The sequence below is a fragment of the Colobus angolensis genome, unplaced genomic scaffold (genome assembly GCF_000951035.1).
Source record: "Colobus angolensis palliatus isolate OR3802 unplaced genomic scaffold, Cang.pa_1.0 Scaffold286, whole genome shotgun sequence".
In the NCBI taxonomy this organism is placed as follows: Eukaryota; Metazoa; Chordata; class Mammalia; order Primates; family Cercopithecidae; genus Colobus; species Colobus angolensis.
Genome location: NW_012116110.1, coordinates 3229998 through 3247891, shown reverse-complemented (window position 1 = coordinate 3247891; position 17894 = coordinate 3229998). Strand labels below are relative to the sequence as shown.

At 39.8% G+C, this 17894-nt stretch overlaps 1 protein-coding gene across 3 annotated transcripts in view; it reads left to right on the top strand.

The window, feature by feature from the left end:
• The window catches only part of TMEM2 (transmembrane protein 2), a 131665-nt gene that overhangs the window by 104282 nt on the left and 9489 nt on the right, over positions 1–17894 (top strand). For all 3 annotated transcript variants that reach the window (XM_011948904.1, XM_011948905.1, XM_011948903.1), the window contains 5 exons: positions 1825–2040; positions 5704–5912; positions 10011–10193; positions 12597–12816; positions 16187–16285. In XM_011948904.1, the coding sequence (XP_011804294.1) occupies positions 1825–2040; positions 5704–5912; positions 10011–10193; positions 12597–12816; positions 16187–16285 (927 nt within the window). The remainder of the gene's footprint in view (positions 1–1824; positions 2041–5703; positions 5913–10010; positions 10194–12596; positions 12817–16186; positions 16286–17894) is intronic.

The following is a 17894-nucleotide window of genomic DNA, read 5'->3' as shown; positions in this document are numbered from 1 at the left end:
AGCCACTGCACCTGGCTGAAATTGGGTTACTTCTGATATAAACTGTTGGAAGGTTTTTATGAAGATTGCAGATAGACTGTAAAAATTACCATTTACAGTACAGTAGCCCACAGGAATTGTTTTCTTACCAATTTCACCAGTATCACCTGTACCTGTAACACACAGGACGATCTGATTACATGCCCCCAGGCTTTCATCATCTTGCCAGTTCCATGATGGCAGTGGCACAAGAAAGAGAAATCTCAGGACATTTAGCTCCCTGCTCCCACAGGCAGCCACACCTGGAAAATAAATCATCATTCTCTCATTCACATCTACCCACAAACTTTATAGTTGCCTAATTTAAAATAGAGCTTGATAGGTTTATCAAAGTCTATGTCTGGTTTTCTACAACAGCTTGGGCGTGGATCAGAGGCACAGGTACAAATTGGAGTGTCAGCTTGGTTGGCTGGTTCTTTCTTAGGCCCTGTGACTCCAGGGGAGGGGTAGGACTAGGCTGGTAGATGGCATCCACATAAATCAGCAGGATGAGTCTTGGATCACCTGTCTGGTATGGAGACTTGCTGTTTCCTTACTGCCCACGTAGACCTCCCCGTAGTTCTCCATGTATCGCGATCACTGGCATAGGCATACTGAAAAGCGGTTTGTTAGACACTGTATTTGTTGTCCTAAAGTTATAACAGCATAAGACAATCCATAGTGTTTAAGTCCAGCAGTTCATCCAGTCTGGAGTTTTCTATGGTGGGGGTGCTCTGAAGCTTATAAAGGGAGCAGGTTGCAAAATTTGCTTTACTTAAAAGGGTGGAAAATATGCTGTAAACTTTTATCAGATTTAACCATGTAGGAAAAGAGAAAAAGTGTGAAACCAAGAACGTGCAGCTACTTGTCTAGATGTCACAGTTTTCCATTGAGTTGCTTATCATTTAGATGTTCTGTTGATTTAAAAACACCCCAGGGCAAAAGGTGCATAAAAGCATTTAAGAGATGTATCTGCGTGACTTGAATAGCATTAGTATTATATAATTTACTGTTAATAAGCAGCAGCTAAAGGCTGTAAAACATGTCACCTGCAGCCCATTTTGCAGCTGTGCATTATGTGTTTGATAAAGGCTTTAAGTAAACTCCACTGGATGTGAAAATTATTGAGCTGAGTTTGGTCTGTATTGAGGAGTAAGATAGTAGTATGGGCTTTTTAGCAGATTCAAGTGAGTTTATCAGTAACTCAGCCATACTAAGCCAACACTTAAACTGTGTTTCTGTTTTGACCTGTACTTAATCTTTATTTTTTTGGTGGGGGGGGAGTCGTCATATGAACAAGTAACTAAAGCATTTGGAGATAAAATGATTAATCAACTAGCTCTGAAGATAACCTGTCATAGATTTTTATTTCATTGAGGTATAATTTACATATAGGGGAATGCACAGATCTTACATGTACGGTTTATAATTTTTAACAAATGTATGTGACTACATAGTCTCCCTTGAGTTTTGTCTGGGGAACAGGTAATAGGTTTTAAGTGGGGAAAAGAAGAATACAAATAAAGATGACACTTAACATTTGCCCATTAAATAAATAAAGATGACGTTTAACATTTGTCCATTAAATACCATAAGGTTTTGGGAAATTCCCCCCAACCCCAGTGTGTCATTAATTGAGTAGAAAACTCAGGTTGACTTGAGTGCCATAGCTGAACTATGAACTATAACTCAAAACTGCTCTAACCTTAAAGCAATCACAATGGATCTGCAGTCGGGTCACGGCAGGGGATGCTGAGATGGCAGGAGCCCTCACTTTGTGATGTCTTTCTTTTTCACTGTGGTCAGGTCTCTCTGAATGTCTTTTTTGGAAAGCCTGGTCCCTGGTTTGAAGATTGTGAGCTGGATGGTGATAAGAACTCCATATTCCACGACATTGATGGCTCTGTGACAGGATACAAGGATGCTTATGTGGGAAGAATGGACAACTACCTGATCCGCCATCCAAGCTGTGTAAATGTTACTAAGTGGAATGCAGTGATCTGCAGCGGGACCTATGCACAGGTAGGCTTAGCAAACGTATAATGCCCAAGTTCCTACCAGCTCCTGCCAGCACTGCTTCTGTGAGAAGTACTCTTCAGCTTTTAAGTGTGATTGACATTTTCCAAAGTGTGATCTATCTTCCTGTCCTGTCCTGTCGTTTCTTTTCTTTCTTTTGATTCATTAGGAGTCATGGACTCCTGGAATTTTTCTGAAAACTCCCCAACTCCAGATCTATTTAAGAGGTGAAAAAGTGAATCCCAGAGAGAACAGCTGATTTACCCTGGGTTAAAGTGGTTGGAACATAGTTGGGGCGAGAACCCATGTTTCTTGACTCTTAGGTTTTCTTGCCACACTACAGCTATGCCCTCTGAGAGGTGTTTTTATCCGTTGCTTTCGGGGTCATTAATCTCTACTTAAAGACTCTGACTTTTGAGCAAAATATCAGTAGGTCACATGAAAAGTGAGATATTCCCGGAGACAGAGCTGGAGATTAGGAGTGAGTGGATAAGAAAGGAATCCAAGGAAAATTTCCTAATTATATTATGATATAATGTCTATGAAAATATGGAGATGATATACATTGAGAAACACCTCTTTGAAGACATTAAGCGTTAATGTGTATTAACTTGATGCCTAGTATAAGACGATGAACTAATTTGCAAGGTTGTATATATGGTTAAGAGCACAGACTCTAGAGCTAGACTGCCTGGGTTTGAATTCTGGCTTTATTATTTTCTAAAGTATGCATTGGGCAAGTTGATTAACTACTCTGTGTCGGTGCACAATGGGGATAATAGTAATTACTCTCATAGGAGGCTGTTGTGAAGATAGAGTATATGCATATATGTAAAGCATTTAGCATAAGGCCTGGCACATAGTTCAGTGCTTTTCTGCTCTTAGTATTATTTAAGGAGAAGAGCAGTAAGTTGCAAAGGTGATTTTAATAGTCAAATTTTGGTGGGTGGAAGAGATTGCAGAATGGAGGTACCAGTTGCCCAGGATTTTGAAAAGAGAAGATCTTCCCCTTGCGCTCTGCCCCATGCAGACAATTAAAGGGTAGGGATTTTTTTTTTTTTTTTTTTTTTTGACGGAGTCTTGCCCTGTCACCCAGGCTGGAGTGCAGTGGTGCGATCTCAGCTCACTTCTAGCGCCACCTCCCGGGTTCACACCATTCTCCTGCCTCAGCCTCCCAAGCAGCTGGGACTACAGGCACCCATCACCGTACCTGGCTCATTTTTTGGTATTTTTAATATAGACAGGGTTTCACCGTGTTAGCCAGGATGGTCTTGATCTCCTGACCTCGTGATCCACCCGCCTCGGCCTCCCAAAGTGCTGGGATTACAGGCATGAGCCACTGCACCCAGCCAGGATTAAATAATAGACTGTAATCCCAGCACTTTGGGAGGTTGAGGCGAGTGGATCACGTGAGGTCTGGAGTTCAAGCCCAGCCTGGCCAACATGGTGAAACTCCATCTCTACTAAATAGAAAAAATTAGCCAGGTGTGGTGGTGGGCACCTGTAATCCCAGCTACTTTAGGGGCTAAGGCAGGAGAATCGCTTGAACCTGGGGGCGGAGGTTGCAGTGAGCTGAGATCGCACCATTGCACTCCAGCATGGGCAGCAAGAGCGAAACTCTGTCTCAATGATAATAATAATAATAATAATAATAATAGATAATAAAAAGCTTTTAGTCTTTTTGAAGCTACAGTTTTGGCTAAAGTTCTTGCCAGCCGTGCGTTTTCATGCATGTGTGCATACATCTGTCTGTCTGTCTTAAAGTGGCAGGTACGCACTAATGAAAACGTTATATTTTTTAAGTGATCATAAATGTTTCTATAAAATATGTGGTTATGGTAGCTCTTTTATAAATTACCATTGCGACTATCAATGTGACATATTTTTCATTTATTCAACATTTACTCAGTAAAGCATTCAGTCCTTTGAATATCTAATGTATTTGAGAATATTAACCTGATCTATATTACAAATCAGAGTAGTAATTCTGTTTTTATTTATAGATGAAGAAAGAAAGAAGTTGTCTAATACTCCTCAGGGGGCACTGGGAATGGTAGGACCATAGACCAGAAATTTACTCCTGTGAATTTGAAATTTGGGCCAGAAGCCCAGATCTGCTGCCATTTGTTGTTACTTAGAAATGATGTAGTATGCCAAAAATGGGAGCAATTGGATCTCGAGATAGAATGATCATTATTTAACTATTTGTAAATATTTTTTAGTGGAATATGTACTTTTTTTTTTTTTTTTGAGACGGAGTTTTGCTTTTGTCGCTCAGGCTGGAGTGCAATAGCACTATCTTGGCTCACTGCAACCTCCAGCTCCCAGGTTTAAGCAATTCTTCTGCCTCAGCCTTCCAAAAGTAGCTGGGATTATTATGGGCGTGTGCCACCACACTTGGCTAATTTTTGTATATTTAGTAGAGATGGGGTTTTACCATATTGGTCAGGCTGGTATCGAACTCCTGACCGCCAGTGATCCGCCTGCCTCAGTCTCCCAAAGTGCTGGGATTATAGGCGTGAGCCACTGCGGCTGGCCGAATATGTGCTTTTTGATGACCTGAGGGATAAAAGTGCTCAGGGAGAAAGATGGTGATATAGGGAGAGTTAAGGTTACTAAGGCAGGAGGCAGATATGCAGTGTATGTATAGCCTCATATACACACACACACACACACAAATGTACATATAAATATACATACACATAAATATATATAATTAAATATATGTTAAACATAAATATATGTTTAAATTAATATATATTATATATCAAATATATACTTAAATGAAGACAATCAATAGTCTTAAAAATGTTTCCTGTCTATTTTAAATCTTTAAGTGGTGTCAGAAGAGTATTAAATAATTGAGGTAGTTAAAAAGGACATAAAATTGAGGAGTCAATATCAATAAGATTATAGAAATAATAGGGAAAAATACAGCAGTATTGTAGATTAAATGTCAATACTCTGCAGCTGCTTTAATATTCTGGAGAATTTGGTTACAGATACTGATTTGTTTTAGGAGATTTGTTCTAAGAATTTTCCTTTGTAGGATACATTTGGGGATGCCTTTTTTTGGCATGGCAAGTAGCTCTAATGCCACTGGAATACGTTCAGGACTTTCAAATTTGTCTCAGTTTAATATGTTTTTTCAGTTGTTGCACAGTACTTTATAACTTTTTTTTTTTTGGAATGAGTGAAAAATGGCTTTGTGGGCTGACGTAGGTCATGGAAAATTGAAAGCCAAAACTCTAAGATATATAAATTTTTCATCTCTTGGTTTAGTGGAAAGTCTCTTAGATTTGAGTAGAGGATATCAGTTTTCACATTAGTTTACTAATTTTTTTGTATGTGTGTTCTTTAGACTGAGAGATTTCTTTGACAAGCTGTATAAGCCACAGAAGTTTTATATTCTGATGAATAAGCTGGCCTGTAGTGGTGGAAGCGATGATGAAGATCTTGGCTAGCAGAGCACATGGTCTGTTTTTACCATTTCTGGTTTAAGTCGGCTGCACTATAAGTGGCTTAGGATGTAGTTGGCCGCTGCTCACTTAGTCTGGCACAGATCACAGAATCTCCCTTTTCAAAGTCGAGACACTTGACTTTGTGCTGAAAATGTCTGTTTAGCTATTTAAATTTTCCTTTTCTTCCCTTCTTGATTATTTTTTCAAGGTCTATGTACAGACATGGAGCACTCAGAATCTTTCTATGACCATTACACGAGACGAGTATCCGTCCCACCCTATGGTGCTCCGAGGTATTAATCAGAAGGCTGCCTTTCCACAGTACCAGCCTGTGGTCATGCTGGAGAAAGGATATACCATCCACTGGAATGGGCCAGCACCACGGACTACGTTTCTATACCTCGTCAACTTCAACAAGTATGTTTCTGTTACTGTTATTTCAAATAGTTGAGCAAGTAGTAATTTAGTGGAGAAGAAGAATAACTTACATCTCCTTTGCAGCAAACAAAGCAAGCCAATTTTATGTACTTTGCTTCTTTTGTGAGGAGGCTGTATATTTTGTGTTTAGGGAATTAAGAGATTATACAAATTGAATCCTGTCATTTCAAAAGCATTTTTTTTCTCTGTGATCAAGTTATTATGCACATTAAGCCATTCAACAATAGGTTTTAATATAGTCTGCTGAATGCTTTAATTCCCTGTAGCTGGGATGGGAAGTAGTTTTCTATGCAGTTCCAGCGGAACATTTGCTTACCTGAAAAATTAAAAGATTTTTGAGGCTGAGTTTAGACTTGTCAGAAGAAAGTGGTGGGACAGGTTAGTAATGCCTGTTAGGGGCAAGAAGTGAAAGAGTTGGGACATGAAGGCCAGGTATTTGCTAGCCCTGCCTGAAGGCACTATTTTATCCCTTCTTGATTTCTCATTTGTCTGTTCTAATATCACATGCAATCCAAGGCGCTATTTTTATAATTGATTTATTCAAGTGTTTATTGTGTGTGAGTTGACATAAAGATGAATGAGAGAAGTACTTGCCTTCTAGGAGTTCACAGTAGACAGGTAGAAAAAACTCAAAAACCAAAGCTATTTTTTAGTGGACAAATGATAGAGCAACTATTAAATAATTCTGCCTAAAGGAGTTGAGCCAGGCTGAGGTGAGGAATGATTCTAATGAAGCAATCCATCTTGTTCTATTAATAAAAGCACAGTGTTGGGAAAGGGCCAGTTCTCCTGGGGGGAAATGATGGATTCAGTGTGATGGGGACATAGGGTGTATCAGAGGAAGTGACAGAAGGTGAAACTAGGAATGTGGGATGAGACTATTTAGAAAGAGAGGGGTAAACCACATGTATCTTATCAATCTAGTTACATGTGGATATTAACCCATGCGACTCCATGAAACTACTAAGATATGTACCTGAAAAATTGAAATGGCTTGTTCACCTGAGTTGTCATCAAGCCCTGACTTGTCAGAACACTCTTAAAACATCCAGTTGAAATGAACGGAGTAGGACTAGAGCATATAGGAATTCAGCTTTAAGCAAGTCACATCCAAGGATGGTGAACATTGTGGCAGATGCCCTTGTTCTGAGATTGTTAGGGTTCTGGCATGTGCTCTGAGCTGAACCATTGCCATTACTATTACTGTTTTCCTGTAATCCTTGCTGCAGCCCTTTGTGCCCCACCCACACAGTCAACCAAGCCCAAAGGCCAGTACTCATTCCTGCCTCTTCTTTTTCCCTCATCACTCCATCTTATCAGTAACGGCACCCTGCTGGTTCCAGCTCCTAAAGTCATCTAAATCTGTCCACTTCTTTCTACCCACAGTGTTTGTGGCTAAGTCAAGCCATCATCTCTTGCCTGGCTCCATGGAGCAGTCCCCACCTCAGTCTCCCCACCTCCAATCCTTAGTCCATATTGTGGCCAGAGTGAGATTTCTGAAAGCCCAATCTGATATCATCAGTGAGTTGCAGAGAAGTCAGTGAAAGAAGCAAACAATTGTCAGAGAGGATGGAGAAATGTCAAAGGGTGATCAGTACTCTATAAGTTATATTGGGCAGAATTATGAATTTGAGGTGAGATATGACGATAAAATGATATGCAGTGTTCTGTAAAGTACTGTGCATACCTTTCCATCAAATACTGAGCAAGTAAAAACATTTTAAAGTTAAAAAAAAAAAAAAGTTGAGCCTGGAAGTTTCAAAAATCCACATGGGCATGAAATTCAGTCATACTTGTTTAATTAGCTGAAACTTTATAAAAATTACATGATGGTCAGAGGCAAAAGGATGGACAATTTTTTTCCCCTCAATTTGAGATAATTATAGGGAAGTCATAGATTTTGTCATAATGCCATTTCTGAAAAATAACACTTCTAGAAGTTATGAAAGCAGTACTTATTCATTAAACAAAATAAGGAAAATATAGAAAAACATAAAGAAAATGGAAATAATCTATAGTCCTCCTAACCAAAGCAAGGTAAACATATATAAACATATATAGTATACATATATAGTATATTCCCCTCTTTCTAACCCCAAGTTGCTTTGTGCCTATGAATGTGTCATAATTTTTTAAACTTACCCCATGAACATTTAGGTCATTTCTCCTGCCCACCCCCTACTCCCCCTCCCCCCGCATTTTGCTGCTATAGACAATAATTCATAGAACATCTCTTCTTTTATATTTTTTGTCTGCATTTTCTAATTATTCTTTAGTAGGATTTTTTTTTCACTTTAAAACCTAGGTGAACAATTTTTTTTTTTTTTCTTGAGACAACATCTTGCTCCATTGCCCAGGCTAGAATGCGGTGGTGCAATCTTGGCTTACTGCAGCCTCTGCCTCCTGGGTTAAATTACTTCTCCTACCTAAGCCTCCCAGGTAGCTGGGACTACAGGTGTATGCCACCACACCAAGCTAATTTTTGTACTTTTTGTACAGATGGCGTTTTGCCATGTTGCCCAGGCTGGTCTCAAACTCATGCACTCAAGTAATCTACCTACCTCAGCCTCCCAAAGTCTAGGATTATAGGCATGAGCCACTCCGCCTGGCTATGTGAAGAATTTTAAGGCCTTGTTACATATTGTTTAAACATTTTTTAGAATGACAAAAAAGTTCGGGAAATAGTGATGATGATTGAACAACATTGAGAATGTACTTATTGTCACTGAACCATATGGCTAAAAATTATTAAAAGGGTGAATTTTATGGTGTGTATATTTACTATAATAAAGAGGTCAAAAAGAAAATGATAAAAAGTGGAAATGCTTTTAATGATTTTTAAAAAGGATTAATTTTATATTTAAGGACACTAAGAAAATCCTATGGCAATTTAGTGATATGCATCAAAAGTTTTAAAAAGGCATATACCGCCGGGCGCGGTGGCTCAAGCCTGTAATCCCAGCACTTTGGGAGGCCGAGACGGGTGGATCACGAGGTCAGGAGATCGAGACCATCCTGGCTAACACAGTGAAACCCCGTCTCTACTAAAAAAAAAAATACAAAAAATTAGCCGGGCAAGGTGGCGGGCGCCTGTAGTCCCAGCTACTCGGGAGGCTGAGGCGAGAGAATGGCGTAAACCCGGGAGGCGGAGCTTGCAGTGAGCTGGATCCGGCCACTGCACTCCAGCCTGGGCGACAGAGCGAGACTCCGTCTCAGAAAAAAAAAGGCATATACCTTTATATCCAGCAATTTTCCCACTAGGAACTCATCTGAATACATTTATAAAAGGTAAAATTATATTTATAAACAAAAAAAATTCTTTAGAATGCTTTTGCCAGTGTACAGTTCCACTCTCTATATATTGGTGTTTCCATCTTGTACACCTATACCCAACCATCTCACTTAATTTTCTTAAATTTTAAGAGTGTTTAAGTATATTTTATCCAACTTTTTAAAATGTTCTTTGAAATCCTGTTAAAACTAAGAATTTTTAGGGCTGGGCATGGTGGCTCATGCCTGTAATCCTAGCACTTGGGAGGCTGAGGTGGCGGATCACTTGAGGTCAGGAGTTCGAGACCAGCCTGACCAGCATGATGAATCCCCGTCTCTACTAAAAGTACAAAAATTAGCCATGCATAGTGGTGTGCCCCTGTAATCCCAGCTACTCGAGAGGCTGAGGCAGGAGAATTGCTTGAACCTGGGAGGTGGTGGTCGCAGTGAGCTGAGATCGCGCCACTGCACTCCAGCCCAAGCAAAAGAGCGAGACTCCATCTCAAAAAAAAAACAACAACAAAAAACAAAATCAAAAAAAAAAAATTTAAAGGCTCGTATTTTTGCTGTATATCTATTGATATGAGAAATTTGAGCAACAGATGAAGGTGGGTGATTTGTTTTTATGCCGTGGTTCAGAACTTCCACTGCCAGTGGCCCAGCATACCGAAGAAATTTAAGGAGGAGAAAACCATGGGCAGGAAATGGAAGAAGTGGGGCATGAAGGGCAGTTATTTGCATATGCTATACTACTTAACAGATAATGGCGCAAGTGTAAACTAATTTTTTTATATTTCTCCTTTAAAGGAATGACTGGATTCGAGTCGGCCTTTGCTATCCGTCAAACACAAGTTTTCAAGTTACCTTTGGCTATTTGCAGCGGCAGAATGGCTCATTATCCAAAATCGAAGAATATGAGCCTGTGCATTCACTGGAAGAACTGCAAAGAAAGCAATCTGAGAGGAAATTCTATTTTGACTCCAGCACGGGGTAATTCAGTGAAACCAGGGAATGAGAATTATTCCTATTTTTCTTTAATGGTGAAATTGCTAGTTCTTCAGCATCGCGGCTGTTTAGTAAAGCAGCTGATGTGGGTAATTCTCTGCACATCTCTATTAGAGGTTTAGAGGGGAACTAGAATGACTCGTAATTATAGTTGGCAGTAGGGATCGAGTGACGATGTTTGCTGTATACGTATTAAGGCAATTTAGAGAGAGAAATTATGCCTTGTCAATGAAGAACCAGTAGGCCCAGTTGGAAATTACAGTAATTTTTTCCCATAATAGTTCTTCATATGATTATTTACATGTGATATAGTTCATATTTCAGTGAAAGCTCATTTTTCTCTTCCTGACTTAAGGCTATCTTTCAAGTTGACCTTGAGTTTTTGAAAATCACTGTATAACTGTGGAATATTTGCTTTCAACTTTCTCTAGGCTGCATCTTTCCACTTTTTAATTCCAATCCTGTTCTCCTGGGGTCCTGTTGGTTTTGACTGCTTTTACCCAGTTACAGCCTCTCAGCCTGTGGGCTATGGTAGGCTCCATCTCCTGTACTCTTCCAGCAGGTAGCATGTACCTTCAGCCTCTTCCCTCATGCAGACATTCCTCCTATATGCCATTGTCTATGCACTATAAAGATACCAATGGAAGGAAGACACATTTCTTCTGCAAACTCAGTCCATTGAGGAATGTGGGCATGTAAAGCAAGACATTAGAGAAGGAAAGGTTGAATGCTCTTGGTCCTATATTCAATGTGCCTTTTGGGCTGCCTCAAGTTCAGCCTAGAACAACCAGTGACATCCTGAGAGGGTGACTCTGGAGCTGATTCTTGAGAAACACTTAGGAGGAGATGGAAAAAGAAATAGGTGAGATGTCTTACACTGAAGAGACAGTGTACACAAATGCATGGGGGCATGGCAGAACATGGCATTGCATGTTTGGGGAAAGGCAAGAATTTCAGAGTGGGGAGAAGGGTGACGAGATTGACTTGGGGAATGAAGTTGGGGCTTAGTTGTTCAGTGCCTGGTTAGCCTTTAAGTAAGATGCAACTCATTTGCCCTCCCAGTCCCCCACCAGCCAGTGTTACCAGCTTAAAAGTTTTATTGTTATAATTGTCTCCAATTTTTAATTTTTTGTCTTTTTCTTTCTTTTTTTTTTAAGAGACGAGGTGGTTGCCCAGGCTGGAGTACAGTTCATAGGCACAGTTGTGGCACATTATAGCCTTGATCTCCTGGGCTCAAGTGATCCTCCCACCTCAGCCTCCCAAGTAGCTGCTGCCACCACACCCAGCATTGATTTTCGAGTTGTGATTAGACTTATACAACTACCTGGATTTTCATTCTGTAGATGATAGAACTTCCAGATTCCCACTTGATTTTTCACAAGAATAAAAAAAAAAATCCACATTTGTAAGGATAGTCTGGTGACAAGTTAATGATTAAAAGTGTAAAAAGATGGGAAATACTTTCTGATCTGGGTATTTCAAGAATCCTGAGGTCCTAATTCTTTTTATTAGGTTGGTGCAAAAGTAATTGTGGGTTTTGCCTTTTTTTTTTTTTTTCCCATGCTCTCAGTCCTAGAGATACTTGATGTGCCATTTGGGCTGATTTATATCTCATAATCTCAACTTTGTACTGTTTATTGACCTCATATTAAAATGTGAATTCTTTGGTAATCAATCACACTTGATCATGTGTTTTTAGAATCTTGACTTCCTTTGGTTTGGAAGGACTGGGTTTGCTGACAGAGATTGAACTCTCACCTGGAACTTAGACTTTTTCATTCATCTTGGCAGTGGGAAGATAATTCAGAATGGGTGGGATGGACTGTTCGTTTTGCCTGATTTGGGCCCTAATATAGACTGAAGGAACCCAGGTCCATCTGCTCTTCGTAAATATCACAGGAATTGATTTGAGACTTTATCTTGGCCTTAGCCAAACAAGTCACAGTTCCGGTTTTTATTATTTCAGTTTTGTGCCTTAACCAAAATGATTTATGAACCAGAACAACCAAAAGAATGAACCACACTAATTTACCAAATCCTAAACTCAACACATTATGTATAAAGTGTTCCAAGGAATTTTTGAGCCAAACCAAATTTCATCCCCCCAAATTACCTATTGAACTAATTCAAACCAGAAATCAGCTTTGATATGTTCCAGAACAATGGAAGCAGGGTATGAAAATATTTCCTAAAGTGTTATTGCATTTGACTTAGGACCCTTGAAGGATAGAAAGAAAATATAAATAACTTTATTCATTTTGTAATTTATGTTTTAAGGAAAAGTTACTATAGTGGAGGAATATCCCTTTTGGCCATGAGCTGATTTGAGGAATTTTATAAGTTTTTGAGAGTAAGTCTAACTACTGGATTGGTTTCTGTTTCGTGCAGGTTACTGTTTTTGTATCTCAAAGCCAAAAGCCACAGGCATGGCCACAGTTACTGTTCATCTCAGGGATGTGAAAGAGTCAAGATCCAGGCAGCCACAGACTCAAAGGACATCAGTAACTGCATGGCCAAAGCGTACCCACAGTACTACAGAAAGCCATCAGTGGTCAAGCGGATGCCGGCCATGCTCACTGGACTCTGTCAAGGCTGTGGCACTCGGCAGGTAAACAAGGATGAAAAGTGGTCTGTGGCCAGGGAGAAAAAGTCAGAGGGTTTCTTTGCTGTAGGAGCACTTTTCTTTGAAACATCTATGTTGCCCATTTATGGACACTGCATGGTATCACCTGAATTTTGGCCCATGCTAAAATGTGAAGCGCATAAGAAGCAAACTAGTTCAAATTTATAACAGAGATACGTTCCCCTGTGATACGTCACTTTATCCTGAACAACTACAGATTTTCCACAGTTTTAAATTAGGGGTTACTATGTTGGTCCTAATTTTTTTTTCTTTCTCAGATGTTTGATTCTGTTGCAGTATTACTGTTGGATTTACATGCCAGTGATACAAAAAAGATACTTTGTTTTGTTGGCACAGTGTGAAATTTCTTTTCAAAAATACACCTAATATGAAAATTGTTTTCTTTTTATAAGGTGGAAATCCACTCATATTTTTGAAGCATATGCTATGATATCTATCTGTAATTAAAGTATAGACTATCACATCACTCTGTCATTTTTATTTTTTAAAAAAAAGTACAGACTGACTTTGGTTAGAAATGAAAATGCTTCTTCTAATGTTCTTGATTAGATGACCGCCTACTGGATCTCAAGAAAGCAGTGCAATGAAAGTGAACCCAAAATACGAACTAAAATTGGGCATACAGAAAGGGTTCCAAAGGAAATCAGATCAGTTCCAAGTGAAAAAACAAAGGATGGAGCTGCCCTGATTTATATTTCACACAAACAAATATGGGCTAAGGGAAATTGTTCTCAAAGTGTGGCCCCCAGACCAGCAGCATCAGGATCCCCTGGGAATTTGTGGAAAATGGGAATTCTTGAGCCTAACCCTCATCCTACTGAATCAGCAACTCGTGGACTGGGGCCCCGGCACTCTGTTTTAACCAGCCCTGCAGCTGATTCTGATACATGTTCACATTTGAGTTCCACCGAGAATTTTTTTTAAAAAGCAATAACTACCACAAATATGCATACTGCCTCTTAGTATGGAGAAAACTAAATCTTTCTTTTCATTTATTACTATCCTAAGTGATTTAAGAAAACAAAATTACTTCCACTAATAAGTTCCATAGTTCTCTTTTTTTTTTTCATTATTTATATCCATTAGTGGCAGTAAGAGCAGGAAAAAAGAGGTGGATTTATGCTTCCCACTAGGATGTATAAGTTTGTTTGTTTGTTTTGCTTTTTGTTGTTGTTGTTGAGATGGAGTCTCTCTTAGTTGCCCAGGCTGGAGTGCAGTGGCGTGATCTCAACTCATTGCAACTTTGCCTCCCGGATTGGAGGGATTCTCTTTCCTTAGCCTCCTGAGTAGCTGAGACTACAGGTGCATGCGACCACATCTGGCTATATTTTTGTATTTTCACTAGAGACGAGGTTTTGCCATTTCACCCAGGCTGGTCTCGAACTCCTGACCTCAAGTGATCTGTCTGCCTCAGCTTACCAAAGTGCTGGGATTACAGGTGTGAGCCACCGTACCTGGCCATTTTTTTTCCCCAATGCCAGCTTTACTATCACAATCTTAGTCTCTCATATTTCTGAGCCACCTCTATTTTTTCATACAAGTAAAACCAAAAATAAACCAACCAGACAAAACAACACCAAGAAAAACAACCCTGTATATGAAGGTTATGTGATTCCTTGCCAGGCCAATTTAATAATAAAATGTTAAAGTGACATTTTGAGATAATGTTTGTGGGGAAGTATATTTTCTAGCCTAATTCTCAAGCTGGATTTGTTAAGACCCCTCAATATTGAAGAGACTTTGTATAATTTATAATAAACATTATAACTTATAAAAATAATTTAATTATCATTGGAAATATTCTAGGCCTATGTTGTTAAGTGATTCCATGCACTAATACTTAGCATTCTTTATCTTTTGTGCACGAAGCATTGATCCGAATTCATTTTTTAAAAATGTTTTGATTATTGACTTTGCGCAGTTGCAAAGTAGTTGAAGTATCTGGGAATATCACTTCTACTTGAAAATTTGTGGGTAATTTTTTTTTTTTTTTTTAAATATAGAGGCGGGGTCTCACTATGTTGCCTAGGCTGGTCTCGAAGTCCTGGGCTCAAGCGATCCTCCCACTTTGGCCTCCCAAATTGTTGGGATTACAGGTGTGAACCACCACGCCTGGCCTAATTTTTGTTCTGACTGTCAAAACCAAACACACATATGTATATTAGGAGTAAATAGGAAAATTCACAAGAGTTTTTGACCCCAAACTGGGAGACTTCAAAGAACTATCCAGCTTCCGAATGCTGCTTGAGATCATTTTGACTGTTTTTTGTTTTTTGTTTTTTTGAGATGGAGTCGCACTCTGTCACCCAGGCTAGAGTGCAGCGGTACTATCTCAGCTCGCTGCAACCTTCATCTCCCAGGCTCAAGCGATTCTCCTGCCTCAGCTTTCCAAGTAGCTGGGACTACAGATGTGTGCCACCTGCCTGGCTGATTTTTGTATTTTTAATAGAGACAGGAGTTTGCCATGTTGACCAGGGCTGGTCTTGAACTCCTGACCTCGGGTGATCCGCCCACCTCAGCCCCACAAAGCACTGGGATTACAGGCATGAACTGCCGTGCCCGGCTGATTGTTTATTCTTGCAGGGAAGTCGTTAACATTGGTTTATATGGACAGTGTACCTCTAAGTGTTAAACTGTGTGAGAGTTAAGTGTTTCTGAATGAGAAGAGAGCCTTTAGGGAGGAGATAGGCTTTGGAGACTGGGAATAATTTGGAGGAGTACAGGGAAAAGGGAAGGGCATTCTTGGGAAGGGAACAGCATCAGCAAAGGCAGAGTGGCAAGAAAGAGGGTGGAGTGCTTGTGGGAAAGCGAGGCCCTGCCTGAGTGTAACAGAACAGAGAGAAATAGGGGCCTATCTGTAAGGCCCGGCTCTGTTTATGGAACGCTTTGCAGATCACAAAGAGGAGTTGAGACCTGCACATGTACAAAGTTAGTAAATGTTTCTTAACAGGGTAGTCCTTGTTATCTACACTTTCCTCATTCCTAGAGTGACTGAGGGACCATGGTCTGAAAAAAACTTAAGAAAAAAATTTGTGCCTGTTTTTCCATAAAATGTTTACAAAGATTTAAATATAAAGCACATTTATTTAATCACTTACGGAACTGAACAAGAGTAATATTTATTTGAAACTGGTGTTGCTCCAGAAAATGAAGAACAAATACATACTTACTGTGTTAAGAGTATCAAGATGGAATTCTAGGTCATGAAATATGTACAAAAAGTTCAGAATAAGAAATACAACCACTGGCTTTAATTATAATTAAGTTCATATTGAGGGAACCTTTTGGAGGAAGGTAAGAGTTACCATAAATATGGAACATCTTCTCTGTCTAGGTGGTGTTTACTAGTGATCCTCATAAAAGTTACCTCCCTGTGCAATTCCAGTCACCTGATAAAGCAGAAAGCCAGCGTGGAGACCCGTCTGTTATTTCTGTAAGTACCATCTGGTGTTGTCTTAGTCTGTTCGAGGTGGTATAACAAAACGCCATAAACTAGGTAACTTATAAACAGCAGAAATTTATTTCTCACAGTTCTGGAGGCTGGAAAGTCCAAGAGCAAGACACCAGCAAATTGAGTGTCTGGTGGCCTGATTCACAGATGGCGCCTTCTCACTGCGTCCTCACAGGGTCGAAGGCTCCGGGGTCACTCTCAGGCTTCTTTGATAACAGCACTGATCCCATTCATGGGGGTTACACCGTCACGTCCTGATCACTTCCCAAAGATTCTACCTGCTAATACTGTTACCTTGGAGATTAGGATTTCAACATAGAAATATTTGGCAGGACACAGACATTCAGACCAAAGCCGATGTGTGCACCGTCACAGCTTCTTGCTTTTATCTTCTGTCTTGGTGACAGGAATCACTTCTGGCTATAATCACTGGTTTGTAATCACATTCTCTATTATTGATAGCAAGCAATACAATAGAGGTATAAATACCTCCTAAACATTTGTGTTTTTAAATAAATCGAAGAGATGTTTTTTCCTGAGTAGATTGTGTTTACTCATTAACCTTATTCTTTGAAACTTAAAATAAGCTTCAAAGTTGTTTAAGAGATGGGAAATGAAAGTTTTAACATCTCTTCAGCCTTTTATTTTAAGGTTGCCTCTTCTCTATTGTTTCAGTTGAGGAAAATGAAGATGCAAAGTGTTAGTTGTCTTTTCTAAGTGACTTGATGGAAGTTCAGACATGAGTTTCGCTGTCAACACTAGCATTTGTGCATAGAGCAAGGTTAGCCGCTGAGAACCAGGTCTCAGCATGCGGCCTCTCCAAGATCACGTTGACCTAGGTGCCACCATACAAAGAACTCTTTGGGTGACAGGTATCCAGCCTTTCAACTAATACTCAGCCAAGGCCTGTGCCATCTCATGCGGTCTCTTTAGGGGCTTGGTTTTTTTAGTGGTGGCATAATCACAGCATAATCACAAATCCATATATATGTGGAGAACATTAAATTTTACTTTTTTTCTTAATTTTTTGTATTATGGTAAAGTACACATAAACTTTACTGTCTTAACCATTCTCAAGTGGTCAGTTCAGTGGTATGAAGTCCACTCATATAGTTATACAACCACCACGGCTATCTAGCTCCAGAACTTCAGTTCTACTTCACAACTCTGAATTAAGACTGTCCCTGTGTAAATGTAGCTCAATGATTCTTTTTTTTTTTTTAATGTTATTGTTGCTGTTCTTGTTGTTTTGTTTGTTTTTGAGACAGGGTCTCCCTGTGTCACCCAGGCCAGAGTGCAGTGGAGCCATCTCGGCTCACTGCAACCTCCACCTCCCGGGCTAAATTGATCTTCCCACGTAGCAGGGACTAAAGGAACATGCTACAGCACTTGGTTAATTTTTAAAATATTTTTTATAGCGACGGAGTCCCACTATGTTGCTCAGGCTAGTCTTGAACTCCTGGGCTCAAGTGATCTTCTGGCCTTGGCCTTCCAAAGTGCTGGGATTACAGGTGTGAGCCACCACACCAGGTTAAAGATTCTTCAAGTCAAACGGCCGGGCGCGGTGGCTCAAGCCTGTAATCCCAGCACT